This window comes from Panthera onca, chromosome D1 (genome assembly GCF_046562875.1).
Source record: "Panthera onca isolate mPanOnc1 chromosome D1, mPanOnc1 haplotype 2, whole genome shotgun sequence".
NCBI classification, from domain to species: Eukaryota; Metazoa; Chordata; class Mammalia; order Carnivora; family Felidae; genus Panthera; species Panthera onca.
The window spans coordinates 28,105,255-28,128,376 of NC_138348.1; the positions used below are offsets into that span (position 1 = coordinate 28,105,255).

The 23,122-nt window shown below is 40.5% G+C and overlaps 1 protein-coding gene across 5 annotated transcripts in view; it reads right to left on the minus strand.

Annotated features, from left to right (window-relative positions):
• The window catches only part of TCP11L1 (t-complex 11 like 1), a 32,307-nt gene extending 14,181 nt beyond the window's left edge, over positions 1-18,126 (minus strand). The window contains exons 1-5 of one of the 5 annotated variants that reach the window (XM_060606303.3): positions 18,028-18,126; positions 15,040-15,226; positions 4,415-4,547; positions 2,705-2,825; positions 1,410-1,630 (exon numbers count right to left, since the gene is read on the minus strand). In XM_060606303.3, coding sequence (XP_060462286.1) covers positions 1,410-1,630; positions 2,705-2,825; positions 4,415-4,547; positions 15,040-15,202 — 638 coding nt within the window. In that variant the 5' untranslated portion in view covers positions 15,203-15,226; positions 18,028-18,126. Of the gene's footprint in view, positions 1-1,409; positions 1,631-2,704; positions 2,826-4,414; positions 4,548-15,039; positions 15,227-16,366; positions 16,468-17,317; positions 17,397-17,741; positions 17,831-18,027 lie in introns of those variants that run through there. The other 4 variants (XM_060606304.3, XM_060606306.3, XM_060606305.3 and 1 more) reach the window with 4 other exon arrangements.
• Positions 18,127-23,122: the final 4,996 nt, after the last annotated feature.

Sequence of the window (23,122 nt, forward strand, 5' to 3'; positions counted from 1 at the left end):
CTCTGCCTCTCCTCTGAGTACTCGTAGAGGTTCCCCAAAACCACCCGCTGCAGATGAGAGACTGCTGGAAACTGCCACCTGGCGGCCACCGACTGGAGTAACCCATGAACATGTTTGTGCTCACAAAGTGTTTTTAAAAACCTCCATTTCCAGCCTCTCCTGAAAAAAATCTAAGGATCTGACAACATGGACCCACATTTCTTCATGGCCACAATCAACTGCCTCCTTTTAACAGTGTATGTACTCCCACTTTGCCAGGCTCCCCGCTCCATTCTCTTTCCAGTAGGAATTTATGTTTAGGTTGAGTTTGCTGCAAGCTATCTTCCCCAGAGGTCTCACCTCCTAGGAAACTCCTCCCTTAACTTGGCCAAATTAGAAGCTCTTACTATTTCTAAAGTCTAGCACCATACCCAGCACATAAGAGATACTCAATATGAGCTTGTTGAATGAGTGAACAAATCAATTTTTAGGTCTTTTTTTTTTTTAAGATTTTATTTTTAAGTAATCTCCACACCCAATGTGGGGCTCAAACTCAGGACCCCGAGATTAAGAGTCACATGCTCTACCCACTGAGCAAGCCAGGCACCCCTTCTTAGGAGGTCTTTTCAATGCTTTCGGAACCCTGAGGTAACTTCATGATGCATAGCATTTTTATATGTACCAAATATTGATATGATATAAAAGAAGCTGAAAATGAAAGAAACTTTTGGAAAGCAACTTGCTAACATGCAATGAGAGTCTTAAAACTGTTCTTATCCTCTGATACAGTAATCCCACTTTAAGAACTTATAGTTAGGAAATAACCTAAAATACAGAAAAAAGTTTTGTACACAAGGATGTTCATGGCAGGATTAAACAGTAAATAATTAGAGGTAATCTAATTGTCCATCTTAACATAGTACTAGTTAACTATACCTATGCAAATGAAGATTTTGCAGCCATTGAAAATGCTTATAGAGAGTTTTATTTTATTTATTTATTTTTTGAGAGTTTTAAAAAATAATATAAGTTGGGGGTGCCTGGGTGGCTCAGTCAGTTAAGCGTCCAACTCTTGGTTTTGGCTCAGGTCATGATCTCACAGTTCACGGAATGGAGCCCCGTATTGGGCTCCATGTTGACAGTGTGGAGTCTGCTTGAAATTCTCTCTCTCCCTGCCTCTCCCCTGCTCAAGCTCTCTCTCAAAATAAAATAAAAAAATTTTTTTTTAAATTATCAATATGATTAGCAGTGATTTTGCCTTTGGGTGGTGAAACCGTGGGTGATTTTTTTTCCTTCTTTCTACTTTTCTGTATTAAAAAAAAAAAATGTTTGCTTTTTAAAAATTCATGAGTATCTACACTTGAAGTCTAAATCTGAAAACGGGCTCTGTATCTTAAGTGCACTGAAGGTGATTAACACAATCCCCATACCTGAAAAGGGGCACAATTTCCTTAATGTCCTTTAGTTTCTTAACTTCTTCATCTCTAGCAGGTGCACACACTGTCCCCATCATGCCAATAATGAATTCTGCCAGCTTGGAAATGTCTAAGGCCCCATTCTCTGCTTCTTGCTTGATCAGATCCAGATCTAAGACTTCCATTATCTGGTTTCTCAGTCTACTGTGACCAGGCAGCAAGAAAGATAAGAGAGTCTACGAGAGAGCACAGCCAAGTTTAATCAAAGTTTCTTAGTCAGACATCATTTTTCGTTATACACAAAGGAATTTACAATTACCCAAATAAGGCTTTATCAATAGTTACTGTAATACCATAATACAATTGCAACTATAAAACATTTTAACCTTTTAACAAATCTATAGAAAAACATGTTTTCAAATCATTTATTTATTTACTTTAATGTTTATTCATTTTTGAGAGAGAGCACAAGGAGGGGAGCAGCAGAGAGAGAGGGAGACACAGAATCTGAAGCAGGCTCCAGGCTCTGAGCTGTCAGTGCAGAGGCGGACGTGAGGCTTGAACCCATAAACCATGAGATGACCTGAGCCATAACACTTAATCAACTGAGCCACCCAGGTGCCCCTCATTTATTTAACTAAGTAAGTTAATTAAGTAAGCTCTAAGCCCAACACGGGGCTCAAACTCACAACTCTGAGAACAAGAGTTACATGTTCTACTGACTGAGCCAGCCAGGCACCCATTTGCAAATCATTTAGACGACCTATTTAAGCTTCTGTTTAAGGTCTAGGTAGCAATCAACAGGATAAAAGATGAACAAGCTGTTAAAAGTGAGAAAAAACACAGTAATTAACGTGAGCCTCTGAACCAAATACAGATGCCAGTTTCCATGGATACATTTTTCTCTTTCAACTACTGCTAAAGGTATTTGCAGAAAGAGTCTTAACTTCCATTTAATACCTTCTCTATCCCACAGACTGAGTCACTCTTTGGCCATTATAAATTAAACATATCTAAGCCGATTAAAATTTTTATTAATCACCTGTACTTGGTCAAATAACTTGTTTTCTTTAAATAATTGTTTTAAAAAATATAAACCTTCATTTACAAAAGTAAAGCCTTTGGGTTATCACAGCTTGTTTGAAATTTTTAAAAAGGCATTAAGCCAAAAAAAGTCTTAATCCACAATTCAGCAGGTATGTTAACCTCTCAATCCTTCAATTTCTTTAAAGTCTTCTGGCACAGTAACAAAGACAGGTTGAATACTCCTAATACACCAGAAAAGCACTACAATTTGCCCTCCATCTCACCTCTTTGATTTCTCCGACAAGTTTGATGGCATGGTCATATGTTGGGGGATCTTCACTTAGCTGGACACTCAAGCAGTCCCAAAAAGCTTTATGTACAATATCCTTTACTCTCTTCTCCAAGCTGGAAGCAAATGAAAAAAGGAAGAAAAAAAAAAAATCAAAATATTTGAGGCTCGAATCACTTTCAAAAGCACAAATTCTATGGGTTTAGGGTGAGAAATTTTAAAAATAATTTAGATGAAGGAAAGATTTCCCAGATATACTTATACCAGTCACATATGCTATTTTTAGTTTAGTGATTTATTTCAGTAAGTACCTCACTGGACAGAATAACTTTCAACTAATTTCACAGATGACTTTAGACCAATTAATAGCATATAAGGGGTCATATGATAAAAGCATACTGGAAAGTTCAGAGCTGTTTTCTTAATTTTCCCTGTTACCAGAAAGTTTCTTAAGATATTTATGATTAAGTAGTTTAAGATAACAACTCAGCATGTATATAGGCTGAAGGACTTTATTTCTAGAAAATACCCTATTCCTATATGATATATGAGACAATTATTGAATTAGGTACCAAATTAACAACCAACATATAACATCTCATTAAAACCGGTCTCTAAGAGCACCTGGCTGGCTGTTGGTAGAGCATGATCTCAGGGTTGGAAGTTCGAGCCCCATGTTGGATATAGAGATTACTTAAAAATAAAATCTTAAAAAAAAAATCTTTATATTGTAAGAGCAAAACAGGTAATTCTTCATTCTTAATGTGAAAAAGTACTCTCTTTGCAGAACATATAAGAAATGCTTGTAAAGTTATATTTAGAAGACTCACGTGGGCGACAGTATAGCTTGGCAACCCAGCAGTCATTCCTCCTCCCTCCTTGGTTAACAGAATCCCAATCTTTATCATGACACCTTTTTTTTAAAATTAATTAATTTATTTAGAGAGAGAGAACATGTGTGCACACACACACATGAGCAGGGGAGGGGCAAAGAGAGAGGGAGAGAGAGACAATCCCAAGCGGACTCCCCACTGTCAGTGCAGAGCCCAACACAGGGCTTGATCTCATGACCAACAGATCATGACCTGAGCAAAATCAAGACCAATAGATCATGACCTGAGCCAAAAAATCAAGAGTTGGATGCTCAACCAACTTAGCCACCTAGGTGCCCCATATGATGGCACTTTTACAATTATAATGAGCAATGATTTTTATTATGACAATACATTTTAAAAGACACATTTTACAATCAATAGAGTTTAAGATTTGATAGGATATGTACCAGGTGCTAGGGATATAGAGAATAATGCATAATCCTTTGTCTTTGTAAAGTTTATAATCTGGTGAAGAACACTAGTAAACCAACACTAGGAAACCAACAACTATAGTATGATGTGATAGTTACAAGAAATGAATGAAACAATACAATGAAAACACAAGATAGGACACTAGGCCCTATGCAATAGGGAGAAGCTAACATGAAAGGTTTCCACAGGAGATTTCCTAGACCTTTTATTTAGGAGCAGTAGTCCTGAGATCAACTTTCAAACACTAGTAATTCTGAGTATAGACATTTTATTTTTTTAGCAACTATATACAAAAGGAAAAATACATTTGAATATACTGACATCAAGTGGAGAAGACCTTTCCAGAATTGGGAAATGGCAGAGTTCCACTAAACAAGGTAACTCAGTAACCACCTTACCTGTCTTCTGGTAATTCAACTGGTTTAATCCGAAAGTCTCCATTTACTACAATTTCATGGGCTAGAGCCATGTTAGCAACTCCTTTCGCTGTATCTAGAAGTTCTTCTACTGTCACAAATCGAGGAGGACTAGCTGTAACAAAACCCAGTGTAAGAGATTCGCTTCTCTAGATTAAAATTTCTATTAAAGTAAGGAGAAGGCAGTGGTTCTGGTACCAGCTAATAACTTCAGCTATGCCTCTATTTATGAAAATATTCTGGCAATTTCCAACAACAGAATTTTACCTATTTCATTTTTCTTTTAACCTGGAGTCCCAAAAGCAGAGACCATTTCCAATTCTCAAAATATCTGGACTTTTTACTTAAGACTGGTCAGTGGAAATGATTAAATTAAATGGAGACAAACTTTTAAAGTCACAGACTATCAAATTTCCCAATACACTGAGGGTTGTTTTCTGATCCCTTTGCTTTCTGTCTACCCTAAATTTTATTTAGAAAAAATTTTTTTTAATGTTTTTATTTATTTTTGAGACAGAGAGAGGCAGAGCATGAGCAGGGGAGGGGCAGAGAGAGAAGGAGACACAGAATCCGAAGCAGGCTCCAGGCTCTGCGTAGTCAGCACAGAGCCTAGCGCAGGGCTCGAACTCACAGACTGTGAGATCATGACCTGAGCTGAAGCTGGACGCTTAACCGACTGAGCCACCCAGGCGCCCCTATCTACCCTAAATTTTAAAAAGGAGACACCAGATTTAGGATTTCCTCATTTGCTCCCATCAGCAGTTTATATTTTGCTCCACCACTAATACTGTGCCAGGAATGAACCTTGTCAAATTAAAATTTCATCAAGTAGTCTAGGGTACCAGTGCTATTCAGAGAATGCTAAAACCACTACCCTGTATAGGATACTAAGAATGTTTTATAACCGTAATTTGAAAAGCACTGACCTGGAAAAGGACTATATTAATTTTCTGTGATGGTGATAAGATCTGGGCTTAAAATGAGATAAATAATTTCCTAGTTTGCACAGGGTTTAACAATTATGAAGATCTTAGGTTAGTAAAAAATTATTTTCCTTCCTCTTTACTTTTTTCTTTTACTCACAAAAAACAACAACAAAAAAGGAACCAAATCTAAGAGCTAGTCATATCCTGTTTGGTAAAAATCTTTATCCAGTCACATAAGGGGAAGTTGGGAACACTCAACAAAAATCCTTCTCTGTATTTCCACAGACTACTAATAAAAATACTAAATAAATAAATAAATAAATAAATAAATAAATAAATAAATAAAATTTGCTCCATGGATATTGGCAAAATATAATGAATATATAAAAATCAGAGCCCAGATTGACAACCTCATAATACTGAGAATTTCTATTTCTGCCAAATTGATCTACTGATAAAACACAATCCCAGTTAAAATCCCAGCAGGCTTTTTGTTGAAAATGCCAAACTGAGGGGCGTCTGGGTAGCTCAGTTGCTTAAGCATCAGACTCTTGGTTTCAGTTCAGGTCATCTCACAGTTCATGAGTTCAAGCCCCACATCGGGCTCTGTGCTAACAGTGTGGAGCCTGCTTGGGATTCTCTCTCTCCTCCTCTCACTGTCTCTCTCAAAATAAAGTAACCTTAATAAAAAAATGCCAAACTGATTCTCAAATTTACATGGAAATGCACAGGACCTAGACAAGTGGAAACTATTTTGAAAAAAGAATAAAGTTGCAGGACTTAAACTAATTTCGAGACTTACAATAAAACTGCAACAATTGAGACAGTGTGTTTCTGGCATGAAGACAGATATACAGAGCAAGTGAACAGAGGACCTAGAAATAGACTGATACATACATACATACACACATACGTGTACATGTGGTCAATAAGCAAGAAATGGTGTTGACACAATTAGCTATCTGTATGGAAAAGAATGATCCTCAACCCTTACTGAACAAGATAAGTAAAAAACAAATTCAAAATGGACCACAGACCTAAATACAAGAGCTAAAACTGTAAAACTTCTAGGAGAAAGCACAGGTGAAATCTACCTTGAGTTAGGCAAAATTTCTTAGAGTAAGATACAAAAAACTCAACATAAAAGAGAAAAAAATTGATAAATTGTGCTTTACCAAAATTTAAAACTTTTGTTCTGTGTAAGACTCCTAAAAAGAATATAAAAGGCATGCCAGATAGGAGAAAATATATGCAAAACACAAATATGATAAAGGACTTGTATCCAGAACATATTAAGAACTCTTATAATAATAGACAACCACTAAAAAGTAGACAAAAAGTCTGGACATTTCTCTCAAGCAGATAGATACACAACAGGCCAAGAACAGATGCTCAACATCATTAGTCATCAGTGAGAGATAACAGAAAATATACATATTGTTCTCTGAACCTGGTTCCTGGCACAAAACTCCTAGAACCCTTATAATTTCCTAAGTGATAAGAACACTAGGTGCATCTCTTGTTTTAATATTTGGCTTTTGACCCCCTCCCTAACACTGGGCTCCTAAAACCTTTCTTAATCCCTAAGTGATAAGCACTAGCAGCATATTTTGTTCTACTGAGATGACTCTGAGCTCCTGGATGGCTTCTGGATGGGGGTGGGTCACTAGAAAGACCAAGCCATGATTAGAAGGTTGGAATTTTCAGCCCTATCCTCCAGAGAGGATTCCATACTTAGGGCTGAAAATGGAGTTAATAATTGATCATGCCTACATGAGGAAGCCTCCATAAAGTCCCAATAGTAGAGGGTTCAGAGAGCTTCCAGGTTGTCCAACACATCCCTACCAGGAGGGTGATGCACCCCAACTCCATAGGGTCAGAAGCTCCTGCACTCAGGACCCTCCCAGACCTCACCCTATATATTTCTTCATCTAGCTCTTCACTTTTATTTATCTTTTGAGTTCTGTGAGCCACTCTAGTAAATTAATAGAATTTATGAAAGGGACACTAGAATCTCCAATCTATAGCTGGTTGGTCAAAAGCACAGGTAATAACCTAGATTTGTGACTATTGTCCAAAGTGGAGGGATGGGTGTGGGACTAAGCCCTTCACCTGTGAGATCTGATGTTATCTCTGCATAAATAGTGTCAGAATTGAGTTGAATTATAGGAATTCAGGTAGTATCACAGGAAATTACTTGGTGGGGGAAAATGACCCCACACATTTGGTGGCCAGAAGTGATCTACTCTATGTGAACACTAAAGAGACACAGGCACCCGGGAGAAAAACACAGGAGGAAGGACTGGGTTTTGCCCCACACAGGTGGAAAATTGTAGGTTTTTTCTTTTATTTTATAATCAGGGAAATGCAAATTAAAACCACATTGAGGGGCACCTGGGTGGCTCAGTTAAGCGTCTGACAGCTCGGGTCATGATCTCATGGTTCTTGAGTTTGAGCCCTGCGTCAGGCTCTGTGCTGACAGCTCAGAGCCTGGAGCCTGCTTCAGATTCTGTCTCCCTCTCTCTCTGCCCCTCCCCCGGCTCACACTCTGTCTCTCTCAAAAATAAATAAACATTAAAAAAAAAAAAATACCCACACTGAGATACCACTACATACATACTAGAATGGCCAAAATTAAAGAGACTGATCATACCAAGTCTTGACATAGCGGCAGAGCAGTTGGAACTCTCAAACAGTAGAAATAAAAAATGGTACGGTCACTTTGGAAAACAATGTCTTGGTTTCTTATAGAGTAAAACATACACTTATCACATGACCCAGCAATCCCACTCTTAGGTCTTTACACAAGAAAACTATGGCCCGATGAAGACCTGTACTCAAATGTTAATACCAGCATTCTTCATAACAGGCAAAATCTAGAACTAATCCAAATGTCAATCAACTGCAGAATGAATAAATAGTATAACCATACAATGGAACACTACCCAGCAATAACAAAGGAAGAAACTGATATATGCAAAAACACAGATGAATCTTAAAAGCATTATCCCAAGTTAAAGAGTCAGATAAGAGACTATATACAGTATGATTCCATTTATTTGAAATCATAAAAAGGGCAAAATTATAGAGATAGAAAGTAAGTGGCTGCCAAAGGCCAGAAGACAGTGGAAAGATTCACTGTCAAGGGGCAGGACTGTGGTAGTAGCGACACAACTATAAATGCATTTGTCAAAACTCAAATTACACACTTAAAATGGAATTTTATTATATATAAATTCTACCTCAATAAAGTTGATTAAAAATTCAAAGGCGGGGGGCACTTGGGGGCTTACTTGGTTGACCATCGGATTCCTGGTTTTGGCTCAGGTCATGATCACACGGTTTGTGAGTTCAAGCCCCGCATTGAGCTCTACGCTGGTGGTGTGGAGCCTTCTTGGCATTCTCTTTCTCTCCCTCTCGGCTTTTGCTCTGCTTGTGCCCTCTCTCAAAAAATAAACTTAAAAAAAATTCAGGGGAGCCTGAGTGGCTCAGCCAGTTAAGCTTCGGATTTCAGTTCCACATCAGGCTCTGCACAGACAGCACAGAGCCTGCTTGGGATTCTCTCTCTCTCCCTCTCTGCCCCTCCCCTGATCATGTTCTCTATCTCAAAAATAAATAAACATTAAAAAAAAATTTTAATAAACTAAAAAAAATTCAAAGACATTTAGCAGGAATTTGCTATATATATATATACTATATACTATATATACTATTAAATACTATTAAATTTATTCAAGCTAATATTTTCTGTTACCATGTATCAGAAAATGGAACTTTCACTGTGATATATCAACATCAAACGTCAGGAATTATTAAACTGCATAGAGTTCTTATCCCTTTTAAGATTTTTTTTTTTTTAAAGTAATCGCTACACCCAATGTGGGGCTCAAACTCACAACCCTGAAATCATGAGTAATGCACTCCACCAACTGAGCAAGCCAGGCATGCCAAGTTCTTATCTCTTAAAAAGAGATTCAGGGGCACCTGGGTGGCTCAGTCAGTTGGGTGTCCGACTTCGGCTCAGGTCATGATCTCGCGGTCCGTGAGTTCGAGCCCCACGTCAGGCTCTGTGCTGACAGCTCAGAGCCTGGAGCCTGTTTCAGATTCTTTGTCTCCCTCTCTCTCTGACCTTCCCCCGTTCATGCTCTGTCTCTGTCTCAAAAATGAATAAACATTAAAAAAAAAAAATTAAAAAAAAAAAAAAAGAGATTCAGAAGGACCACCTGGGTTGAGCGTCCAACTTTAGCTCAGGTCATGATTTCACAGTTCATAAGTTCAAGCCCTGTATCGGGCTCACTGCTGTCAGCCCAGAGACCCCTTTGGATCCTCTGTCCCCCTCTCCCTGCCCCTCCCCCTCTAGGGATCTCTCTCTCTCTCTCTCAAAAATAAACAAACATTAAAAAAAAAAAAAAGCCCCATCATCAGGGCTTCCAAGTTTGGTTTTGACCCTGGTTTTGCAAAAATCTTCAAATGTCTAATCATCTTAAATTTATGAAAATAATAGAAACACGCCAAGTTTTCACAATTAATTTACCATTTTTCAACAATTTAGGGCATTTGGGTAATGATAAATACACAGTGTTTTTATGCTACCTAGTCATGAAACACAAGGGACAGAGGAAGGAAGAATTTCAGCTCCCTCCAGACTCTTGAATGTGACCTTGAACAAGTCATTTTAAATCTTCCACAGCCATTATTTCCTAATATGCAAAAAGAAGATAGTAAAACCAAAGGAATGTTCCATAGAAGATGAGACTCTTCCAAATTATACACAAGTGTGTTCTCATGATTTGGGGCACACTTGGGATAAAACAACTTGTACCAAGTGCTAAGAACATGAGACACCAGGAAGAAGAAAATTTACAGAGCTGTCCAAGTTAGAGACTAATCAAACTTATTAATGAAGGATACCTGATCAAAAAAGCTAAAAGCTACAATTCTAAGATAGGATCAGGATAGGTTACAGGTCTACATACACAGAAACTGGTCACTGCATACTAATTACAGGGTTGTGGGTGGGATTTTTTGTTTTGTTTTGAGAATTCTCAAATTTACCAATTTCATGAGAACACAAAGATACAATTTAGTGGACAACATGGTTTCACTTCAACTTGTGAAGAGAACCTGTGAAGAGTTGTAATAAGAGCCATAAAAAATGGTAAGGTCACATGTATTTTACCCTGGAATTTATTTTACTATGCAATATAAAGCTAAAGCTGCTGCTGATTCCCTTATAGCATTTGTGCACTGATACCCTGTTAAAGAAACTGAAAACCAAGTAAACATGCCCTTTGGGAAGCTGGTGAATAGATTCAAAATAAAATGAAAACCTAATTCAGAATGTTCCTACTCTCTACCTTTCCTTACTGAGTTGTTCTGTAATCTGAGAAGTCCATACACTCTAAAGATACGCTTCTAGTCAGACAAGTGGTTGGACATTTATGGATGGCAGATGGCAAATGTCACCCAAAACTACTATAGAGGGAGCATAGTGAAGCAAGGGTAAAGTTTATCCACAGAACTTACTGCACTGTAGAAATTGCTTGTTATTTTGTCTTCTTCACTACACTGCAAGCTCCATGAGGTAAGAGACCTTGTAGGCCTGACTCACTGCTGTATCCCTGATACATAATATTCATTCAATAGAAAAAAATATTGTTTTTGAGAGAAAGAGAGAGCGCGCAAGTGGAGGAAGGGCAGAGGGGGAGGCAGAGAGAGAGAATCTTAAGCAGGCTCCATGCCCAGCACTGTCTAGCAAGGAGCCTGATGCGGGGCTCGATCTCACCACCCTGGGATCATTACCTGAGCTGAAATCAAGAGCCGAGTGAGCCATCCGGGCACCCCGCATTCAATAAATACTGACTCACTGACTAAACACAGAGACACTACAACTCAAAGTCTAGTCATGAGCTTTAAAAATATAGGAACTTAGGGGCACCTGGGTGGCTCAGTCGGTTAAACGTACGACTTGGGCTCAGGTCATGATCTCACCACTCATGAGTTCGAGCCCTGTGTAAAGCTCTGTACTAACAGCTCAGAGCCAGGAGCCTGCTTCGGATTCTGTGTGTGTCTCTCTCTCTGCCCTTCCCCTGCTCCCACTATCTATCTCTCTCTCTCAAAAATAAACATTTTTAAAAAATGTAATAACTTACGGGCAGCTGGCTGGCTCGGGGTTGTGAGATCAAGCCCCATACTGAGTGCGGAGAGCACCTAAATAAATAGGCTTAAAAAAAAATTAAGAACTTGTGCCATCCATTTATCTAAGGATGACTGGGATATACTAATTAAACTCACAAAGACCTGATTTAATAAACCAAAATGCTAAATGGCAAATATTAACTGGGATAACAATGTGAAGTTTTTCATCTGAATACAGCATCTTCTACTGGTCAAAAGGTGATTAAACACCAGAACAGAACAGGCTTTGTGAGCAGAGTATATGGAAGTAGAGAATCTCAGGGGAGACATTAATTTGCAGCTCACTGATCTTTACTTTTAGAGATGTAAACATCTCTATGTTTACAGAACAGATTATCTTTTAGAATCAAAGCACCATCTCAGACTAGTGCCAGCCAATTCCTACAAGGAAGCCACTCATCCTTTTTCAATATTCTATATCACTTACTGAAGGTTCTGCACCCAAATCCCAATGTGTACAGGGGCGGGGTGAGGTGCTTCCCCCCAACACTACCAAACAGTTGTCAGAAACCAGCTGGGTGTCCTACAATTCAATTGAGTTTTGACACTATCTACCTGGAGATACTGTCAGACCCCACAGGTTAAGGGTTCAGTTCTACAAAACTGCCCTAGTTGCAAGTCCAGGCGGTCATGGGTGCTATAGACCAGAGGTTCTGATGACTCCCTCCTTGGGTTTGATTTGCTAGAGTGGCTCCCAGAACTCAGAGAAACATTCTACTTACCAGGTTTACTGGTTTAGTATAAAAAGATATAACTCAGAAGCAGTCAGATGAAGAGATGCATAAGAGCAAAGTATGGGGAAAGGGTGCAGGGCTTCCCCGCCCTGAGGGTGCGCACCACTCTCCCAGCACCACCCACTGTGTATTCACCAACCTGGAAGCTCTCCAAACACAGTCCTTTTGGGTTTTTATGGAGGCTTCATTATATAGGCATGATTGATTAAATCACTGGCCAGGGGCAATTGATTCGACCTCCAACCCCCTCCTCTCCCCATGCTGAAGGCTGGGGGATGGGACTGAAAGTTCCAACCCTCTAATCACAGGGCTGGGTCCCCTGGCAACCAGCCCCCATCATTAGGTTACCTAGGTGCTTTCCAAAAGTCGCCTCATTAACATAACAAAAGACACACTTATAGCACTTAGGAAATTCCAAAGGCGCTCTTTGCCAGAAACTGGACAAAGACCAAATATATTTCTTATTATTAATCACAACATCATAGTTACCAATAGCAATTCTACCCTTAAAATATTACTCTAACTTGCAAGACTAAAGGTTGTCTCTTTGCTATTTACATTTTAATTTGTAGAATTCCAGAAGGGATTTTAGAGTTACTAGAAACTCAGTAGCTACTCATTTACACAGTTTGGAAAAAAAGTCTGCAGAGATGATTTCATACTTTATAAATTCTTATTTATGCTGTACATGTACAGTGATGCTTCTTGATGTGGCCCCCAGGCTGTGGGGCCTGAGCTTTACCACAGCCCTGTGCCTACCTATTATTATAAGGAGAAAGAGCAAGGAAGCCAGAGGAATATTTTAGGGCACTGATTTTATATTCTGTTTTGGTATGGACTTCTATGAGAATTTAATTAAATCTTCCATAACCTTCTTCCTAGAAAAATGCATATGCACACAAATGTTGATAAACTTTTTTGGCTGTTCCTGGATCCCCTAACACTTAATCATGGGTCCCAGCGTAAGGACTCTTGCCTTAAGGACATACCTACATACAGTTGAAGATAATGAATGTAGTCTAGTGTTGGCTTGATATTAATTTGGAGTCATGCCATTAGACTGACAGGATGCCAAAGGCAAAGCCATCAATTAAAGAATGACTAAAGATCTAAACCAAAGGTCCTCCTTTATCAGGAACTGTAGTGATAAAACCATCATGTTGGCCATCTGCATCCATATTACAGCAATCAGTCCTGGTATCTTTAAATGCAACAGATGACATGTAGTATTAACAATATTTATTGAACATTTATTAGATGCCAAGCATTGTTCTAAGTGCTTTACATGAATTCATTTAATCTTTACAACCATCTAAGAGATAAGTGTATTTTCCTCATTTTAAAAATGAGACAACAGGGGAGGCTGACTGGCTCAGTCAGTAGAGCATGTGACTCTTGATCTCAGAGTTGCGAGTTCAAGCCCCACATCAGGCCTGGAGCCTACTTAAAAAATAATAAATAATAAGCAATAAACAAACAAACAAACAAACAAACAGAGATGCCTGGCTGGCTCAGTCAGTAGAGCATACAACTCTTGATCTCGAAGTTGTGAGTTCGAGTCCCACATCGGGTACAGAGGTTACTTAAAGATAAAATCTTAAAAACAAATAAATAAAAAGTAAAAAAATAAAAAATAAGTAAAAATGGGAAAACAGAAGCTTTCTAAGTATACATATTGGAGACCAAGAGGACCAAAGGTCGTATTTGCTTGTAGTGAGGTCTTTGTACACTTTGTGTGCTGGGATGAACCTAGCAGTATATCCATCAAAATCTATGTGATACTAAGCCACAATAAAATGGGGCCTACTAATGTTTGCTATAAGAATACTATGTTGAGGGGCACCCGGCTGGCTCAGTCAGCAGAGCATGTAATTCTTGTTCTCCGAGTCGGAGTTCAAGCCCCATGTTAAGTAATTAAGTGTACTTAATTTAAAAAAAATAATAAAAGTGAAAAGAATATTATGGGAACTAATAAATTACCTGAGAAGGGCTTTGAACATTTTAAAAGAAACACACCTCAAACCCAAAAAATGTTCATACTTCTTTCAAATATGCAGAACTACCCATCATCTACACTTTAAAGAGATAACATCAGCACTGACATTCTTAGACTATGACACTCCCTCTTAAAACTTTCATTTTTTGGACCCACTTCAAAAAGCTTAAGTATTCTTAATAAAAGACAGGAGTTGGGGCAACTGCTGGGAATACTTGTGGAAATTGCCACCCTTTCATCAGTGAGGCCCGCTCCCAGTCAGGGATCTGAAATGACTTCACCATACATTCCGCAAACTGAATCCCCTCAACCTCGTGGGAACTAAGCCCCCAGGCAGTGAAGTTAGGGTGTGGTGACCTCACTCACATTCAAAACCTTTTTTAGCCTGCACGAGCACAGTCCTGGCTGGAATCTGCCTGAGACTTTTCAAATGCTTTTTTAATTAAAGCTACAATTTGCACTCCACCCTCCTAGTTCTCAAAGCAATTCAGAGAAAGTGGAAGGTCACTGACACTAGAGGAAGACAGAAATATTCTGGACATTATTCTAAAACTTTAATTTCTCAAGCAACTGAAAACCCACAAGTGACTAGGCTGCCAGTTGAGAAACTTGCTATTCTTAAATGCTGGTTATTGGCAATGTTCTCAAATGATAAGAACCCAGCTCAGGGTCACAAGTATAAGGAAGCCTAATCAAAATATCACCTGAAAAACAATGATAATATTCCTTCTAACCAAAGTTAAATTTGCTTACAGTGAGGTCTTTGCATTCTTTGGGTGCTGGGAGGGCCCGACTTTATATTTTTCTGTAAAGCTTCATCAGAACCTTCCACAGCATCTTCAAGGCCTTGTTCAGAATCACTTGATTTTGATTCTCCTGCTTCATTTATATTGGGCTTGTCAGGGTTTTCAGACATTCTCAATTAAGTTTACTCACTTTCCTAGGAAAGAAAAAAAAAAGTGAACCAAAATGTTCTAGCTCTGTTACTAACTGGCAGTTGACTCTGGGCAAATCATTTATTCTCTTTGGGTTTCCATTTCTCATGTGTAATAATGAGTGGGCTTGCAAAGATCTTATCCAGCTATCATATTCTACCTCAATGATTAAACAGATACCTGTAAAATGACACAATTTATCAAATTCATGGACCTGTACCTCAGACAGAGTGACAGGTTTGAGTATTTTTGTCCCACTCCTAAGTCAAAACCAGGATCTTACACTGTTGGAAGATAACACTATAAACTGCCTGCTTCTATTTTGATCAAAGAGTGATTCAATTCAATTCTTTCCTCTCTTTCCTGAGAGCAGAGAGGAAAAGCCTTTGGAAATCATGCTTTTAACTTGGGCTTCCAGTTGAATACACTGGACCATGGAGCTGGTTCTCTGATCCTGTTATGTGGATAAGATACCTGGGGCTGACACCTAGAAGGGAGAAGCATATGAAGCATTTAGGAATAACGTATGAGGCCAATATTTTTATTAACTTGTCAGTCGGCAGGAAAAGATGATAAGTAGGAAGTTGCAAACAACCACGATGTATGGGGTTGGGTCGGGTTTTAATTTTTTTAGTTGCTGGTTAGAACAGGAATCATACTTAACGTGTTGGTTTGGGCCAGTTAAAAAAGGCCTGGAATACTAGCCTCTTTTTACCATACAAGTTTTTGTCAAGTTCTTTTCTCCCCGAGTTTTTTTCCTAGAGTTTTCTCTTCCTAAGGTGTTCCTAATTAAGGGAGAAGACAGACACAATGTTTCTGCATTCACAAGAATACTGCAAATAATTAGCATTTGTATCATCAACACTTGGAGATCACAAAACATTTTCATAAACGCTAATTAGACTTTATTATACACCTGGAGGGTAATCCAGGGATCAAAAGAAATGTTGGCAGCTCCGAAAAGGTCTGGCAGACTCTCTTTTGCCCATTAGACAGAGAAGAATCATTTGATATAATTATCTAAAATTTCAGATCCCTCCATTAAATAGAATGAAGTTACTGGAATTGACATTTCCAGGCCTGTATTATTTTTTTTAGGCCTGTATTATTAATATGAAGGTTTCTTTAATACAGTTCCCTCTTACCTTCCAACATCCCACTCCAGACACCCATCTCCTCTGTCCTAAATCCTATCAGGCTCTGGAAATGCTCCAAGATCCAAAAGACAACATTGCCAGCATATTCTCTGAGAAAGGACAAACAAATACACTTCTAATTTTATCCTCTTCACATGCTGAGAATGAGCTCAGAAAGGATGAAGTAACTCATTCTGCAAGGAAGGCATGCTTTCTGGGTCTCTAATACTCAGCTCAGTAAACTAACCCCATCCTTTTAAGATTCTGCTCAAGTCCTACTCCTCTTAGGACACTTCCCCACAGTGCGTGCACCTTTCTCTGAACTCTTGTAGGGCTAGTTGCTGCGTGTCTAGCATGCACCATAGCCTTAGATCCAATTCAAAATATACTTATTTAAATAGGTCTGGAGGGGGAGACATGCTTACAAGGAAACAGAGCGAAACTGAAGCCTTGATGGCATTATGAAACCACTAGGGGAACATAGTAGAGGGAGAAACTGATTCTGCCTGTAAGGAGTTGGGATAACCTTCCCGGAAAAGGTGACATTTGAGCTGTTTTTTTTTTTTGTTTGTTTGTTTTTTTTTGAAAAGAGCAGGATTTCGTCCAATTAAAATATGTCCGGAGTGGGAGAGAAGGTGAAAAGGGAAGCATTTCACTCAAAGGGCACACGTGAAGGCACACGAAAATAAACAGAAGAACAAGTGGCAGGTGATGAAGAGGGAAAGATGAGTTGGGGCAAGATTGGAAAATTGCTAGTTTTATTAAAAACAACGACAACAACAACAACAAAACTCTTCACCTAGATTTTTAACTTCTTAATGCCCAAGACCAACCATATTTCCCACATATGCTCCATCCGTATATCTTCCAAACAGATACCCAGTAAGTGTTTGTTGACAGCTGTGTCATCTCTGTGATGTCAGCGTGTGTGGGAAGGATGGGCGTTGGCCTCAGACATACCTGGGTTCCGATTCTGGCTCTTTGCTAACTGTGAAACTTCAGTTTCCTCATCTGTAAAATGCAGCTACCCACTTCTTCGATTTGGGGGAAGATCAGACGACAGAACGTGCATAACAGCAGCTGGCACACTACAAGCTTTCCACAAATGGAAGCTATATTTATAGGGCTACAGGATGCAGCAAGGAACCATTTATTGCTTACAGCGTGCTCATTCATTCAACAATCACTAACTCCTGCTCCGCCTCAGAAGGGAACCGAGGGCAGGAGGATTCTCGCACTTGCCCTAGAGACCTTCTATCCGAGCTACATGCCGGGCCCCAGCTGCCACAAGAGACTCCCCACCAGAAAGGGTCTTTCAGCAAAGTAAAGGGGGTCTGTCCACCGATGCCGGGAACCGCTTCCTCTGGCACCCAGTGTCACTCACTCTCAGCGTCCAGATTCCGTTGTAAACAACTGTTCAGGCCGGCGAGGGAGTGGCGGGCCAGCAGCAAGCGATGGAAGCGGGGTGCGCTTTGAGCACGGCCTCGAGGGGTGGGACAAAGGCCGTCCTACGCCGCAACACGCCGCCGTCCCTGCCACTCCGTCGCCTCCACCCGACAGCACCGGGACCCGACCTCCCCGGAGGAGGCGAAGAAATGCCTGTGGTTTCCACCTCACGCCTCCCGTGCGGGCCCCGCAGGGCTGCCAGCCTCCGCGCCCGCTTCCCTCACCTGCCGCGGAGTCGGCGTGCTCCCTCCTGCCGCTCGGGCCGGGAATGAGGCGGGAGGAGGCGCGGAGCGATGAGCGGCGAGCACGGGACGCTTCAGCCTCTGTCCTTCCGAGGCCGCATCCCTCGCCGCGCTGAGGGCCGTCCTCCCTACCCGACTCCGGTGGGTAGCGGCCAAAGCGGCCGTTCCTCAAGCGTCGGGAAGGGGGAGGCAGCCTTTTAGCCGGGAGGCGCCCGCCCCATGCAGGGCGGCGCCATGTTTCTGTACGGAAAGGCGGGAGGCGCGGCCCTGTCCGGACCCAGGGTGCTTAGTGAGAGGTGGTTCAATCTAGGAGGCGCCCTGTTTCCGTATGTAGATGCGAGAGGTGGGCTCCGGGTCTGCGGAGGGGGCACAGTGGGCGGTGTCTCGGGACCTGGAGGTGCCCGCCCCACGCAGGGCGGCGCCATGTTTCCGTACAGAACGGCGGGCGCCTCTGAGAGAGTGTAAGGCGGGAGAGGAACGCGTGGTAGAGCTGGCACGGAGTCTGTCAAGTGAAAGAAAGCGATAGGCCGCTCATTCACAACCGCATTCAAAGCCTTCCCCGCCCGGGTTTTCAAATTTAAACATTACCATCATGTCTTCTAGGTGCACATAATTTATCATCCTCCTCTAATTTGGGCTAAGAAACAAACAAACACAAAAAAAGTCACGCCCACCACCTAGGTAGCCAAGCCTCACTTTAATGGCACAGACTCATTTTGGTTTTGAGGTCATTTCTTTTATCCAAGCGGATGCCACACTTGTCCATAGGAAGAGCGAGACTTGAGTCCTGAAAAGACGCCAGGCAGGGGGCAGTTTCCATGAGGGTTCCACTTGGTGTAGGTACAGAAACAGTAAGCACTTTGGGCGTTTTATGAACTGTGTTTTAGAAGGGAAAAAATATCATGCTTGAATGGATAAAGGAAATATATTTATATATTTCCATATATGTATATATGGAAATATATCCATATATTTATATATATCCATATATATATCCATTTATATCCATATAAATATCCATATATTTATATGGATAAAGGTATATATTATACAATGGAATACTACTTGGCAATGAAAAAGAATGAAATCTTGCCATTTGCAACAATGTGGATGGAACTAGAGGGTATTCTGCTAAGTGAAGTCAGAGAAAGACAATTATCACGTTTTCACTCAAATGTGTACCTTGAGAAACTTAACAGAAGACCATAGGGGAAGGGAAGGAAAAATAAGTTACAGAGAGGGAGGCAAACCATAAGAGACTCTTAACTACAGAGAAAACTGAGGGTTGATGGGGCGGGGGGGAAGGTTGATGGGTGCTGGACATTGAAGGCACTTTTTGGGATGAGAGCTGGGTGTTGTATGTAAGTGATGAATCACAGAAATCTATCTACTCCTGAATTCAAGACTACAATGTATGTGAGCCAACTTGACCATAAATTTTTCAAAAAAAAATTCATGCTAAAACAAGCTTGTTTTAGAGCTTCATCTCCCTCCATCACAGGTAGCAGGGACTATGCTTATCTTGGTGCTGGACTAGTGGCTGCTCCAAGAAAACCATGGTTTTCTCACCTTGTAGCAAACTATGTGAATAGAAAGTTTTGGGGCCAGGGTCGTTGGGTGGCTCAGTTGGTTAAGCATCCGACTCTTTTGTGTGTGTGTGTGTTTTTATTTATTTTTGAGACAGAAAGAGACAGAGCATGAGCAGGGGAGGGGCAGAGAGGGAGGCACAGAATCCGAAGCAGGCTCCAGGCTCTGAGCTGTCAGCACAGAGCCCAACGCGGGGCTTGGCAAGCTCATGGGCTGTGAGATCATGACCTGAGCTGAAGTCGGACGCTTAACGCTTAACCGACTGAGCTACCCAGGTGCCCCAAGCATCCGACTCTTGATTCAGCTCAGGTCATGATCTCATGGTTGGTGAGTTCAAGCCCAGCATGAGGCTCTGTGCCATCAGCTTAGGATTCTCTCTCCTTCTCTCCCTGCCCCTCCCCCGCTTGCTCTCGTGTGCGCTCTCAAAAAATAGTAAATTAGTTAATTAAAAAATAGTTTTGGGGCCTAGTCTTAAAAAATAAAGGCTATGTGATTGTTCATTTGTAAAAATGCTTTAAGACTGAGCATAAGTCATGTATGTCCTAAACCAAATGAAGGTAATAATTAAGTCTCTCACCTGTAACCCATAAAACTCATTAAATTTAAATAACTAGAACAAAGCAAGATGAAGTGAAGTTAGTGCTGTCAAACAATATTTCTAAATAGATCACACCCGGGCAATTATTCCTAAAGTGTTGAAGGCTGAGTGCAATACAACACCCTCATACCATTCACAAACTAGCACGTTGGGTATTTTTTCTTAAATACACACACGCATAAAAGTCCTCGGATGAGGATTCACTTTAGAGAAAAAAAAAAATCCTTAAAATACTCAACTAACTGGAACAAAGATTCACCAAGAAAACATTCAGTTCTCACTTCCAAGTCCAGACTAATATACCATTAGTCTCTAGTGGTTCTCAACCCTAACTACATCCTAAAATCTGGGGGTGTGGAGGGTTCTAAAACTATCATCTGAAATTCTGGGGGTGATGCCAAGGCAGAACTGTTAAGCTTTCCAGGTGATTTGAACATACAGCCAGGCAAGAACTACCTCCCTAGGGAGACCCACCCTCTATGTCCACACACCTAGTGAGAATCCACTACCTTCTTTTAAGGATTAATATACAGTTTTCACTTGTGGAGGGGATGTTGTTACACTATCAAAACTATTGATTTGACTTGCAGTGGCTTACTTGTAATCTTCTGATATATTTGGTTTCCTTTAAATATTAAAAACAGGGGCGCCTGGGTGGCTCAGTCGGTTAAGCGTCCGACCTCGGCTCAGGTCATGATCTCACGGTCCGTGGGTTCGAGCCCCGCGTCAGGCTCTGTGCTGACAGCTCAGAGCCTGGAGCCCATTTCAGATTCTGTGTCTCCTTCTCTCTGTGACCCTCCCCCGTTCATGCTCTGTCTCTGTCTCAAAAATAAATATTAAAAAAATTAAAAAAAAATATTAAAAACATACTGACACCTTCTGTGATTTTTTGGGTTGCAAGGACTGGAAACTCAAATTACCTCAAAATAAAGGGAGTTCACTGAAAGGCCACTTAGGGTTTTGAAAAAGAAGCTGGCAGCTGTTCTAGAAATCAGTACTATCCTATCAACTCCCCTAGACACAAAGGATCACTCTCATCATACCTCTGCTCCTCGCTGCAGTCTCCTGTACTCCCTTCATAAAACAGACTAGCTTACTTTAATTGTTGCTCCCTAATTTGGATTTTTCTATACAGAATTTCACTGCCCAAGCTGATTTTTATGCAAACTCAAGTCATTTGCCTATAGGTAAGCTGTCGATCAGTGCTTAGCCCTCTTCTACCCAGCTAGGGTAGTGGTAAAGCTCAGTCTCCTAGGCATCAGGTTGTGTAAGTGAGGACGGGTTCCCAAGAGGTTATCCTGGATGAATAAATGAGGGCACATAGCAAACAACATACAGTTCTAGTGGTACAGGAGGGCTTCCCACAGTATTCAGGGTAGCACAGAACCCACAGTTTAAAACTTTGACCATGCAGTAAACATGACCAATTTTTCTTAAAACCTTATTCTATTCTTGCTTATGAAGGTTGAGGTAAATTGTGGTCTTACTAGATTTTCCATGGAATTATCATCCCATTAGAATGCTGCTGCTTCTAGGACCACGACTATAACTAGGAAGTTCTGCCTTCCCCTGAAAGAGAGATGGTAGTTTTGTTTGCCAAATAATCATTACGTGCAAAGGTTGCAAGTCAGTACACACAGTTTTGCTCTGTACTAATGTACAGAGTCTCTAGATTAGTGGTTCTCAACCCTGACTACACCTTAGAATCTCCTGGGGGGGGGGCAGGCAGGAGTTCTAAAACTATCATCTGAAACTCCAGGGGTGATGCCAGAGAAGAACTGCCAAGCTTTCCAGGTGATTCCAGTGTGCAGCCAGGTAAGAACCACCCCCACACTCCCCATATGGTCTCACTGCACTTTCAGTAGTTTCTGAAAACTTCACACTTAAATCACAAACAAGCTTATCTTCTCTTTTTCACTACACTGTAAAGAGAGTTACCTTCCCTTCTTGCCTATGAAAACAAAGCCAAAAAACAAAAAACCTCACAAGGTTAGGGATCACAGGTACATTATAGAGGAGTCCTCAACTTTCTCCCATTTAAAGACTAGTATCAGTTATAGGTTAGAAAATAAAAGATTGACATGCCAGCATATTGGCTCGTCATTTGAGTCTTTCCTACCTCTATTTTTCAAAAAAAAATTTAAGTAATCTCTATACCTAATGTGAGGTTCGAACCACAACCCTGAGATCAAGAGTTACATGCTCAGACTGAGCCAGCCAGGCACTCCTCCCTACCTCTCTTTAAATGTAGGCAGCAGTATCTCTAAGTAGATAAAATTTAGTTTCATTTTATTCAATGTTTATTTTTTACAGACAAGACAGAGTACAAGCAGGGGAGGGCAGAGGGAGACACAGAATCCGAAGCAGGCTCCAGGCCTCTGAGCTGTCAGCATAGAACCCAGCGCGAGGAGAAACGGGAAAGATTCAAAAGAACATATAAATTAAGAGACTTACAAAGCTCATTAATCAATTGCAATTTATGAACTTTAATGGATCCCTATTTGAATAAACTGTCAAAATCATGTGAGATCAGAAAATGTGACTACTGAATGCATATTTGATGGTATTAAGGAATTGTGGGTTTGTGTGTATATAATAATGATACTGTGGTTAATTTTTTAATGTCCTGTTTTAGCTACACATTCTGAACTTTTATACATGAAGTGATATGTCTGAAGTTTGCTGGGGTGGGAGCAAAGAATGCATGGGGGTATAGATTAAATGAGATTGGCCATCAGTTGGCAATTGTTGAAACTGGATAATGAGTATGTAGAAGTTATTCTATTATTCCATTCTCCCCCATTTTTATATATGTTTGAAGTTTTCCACAATAAACTTAAAAAGATGAAGTTTTCAAAATCATTATTAGGACAGTTCAATTTCTGACTTGTC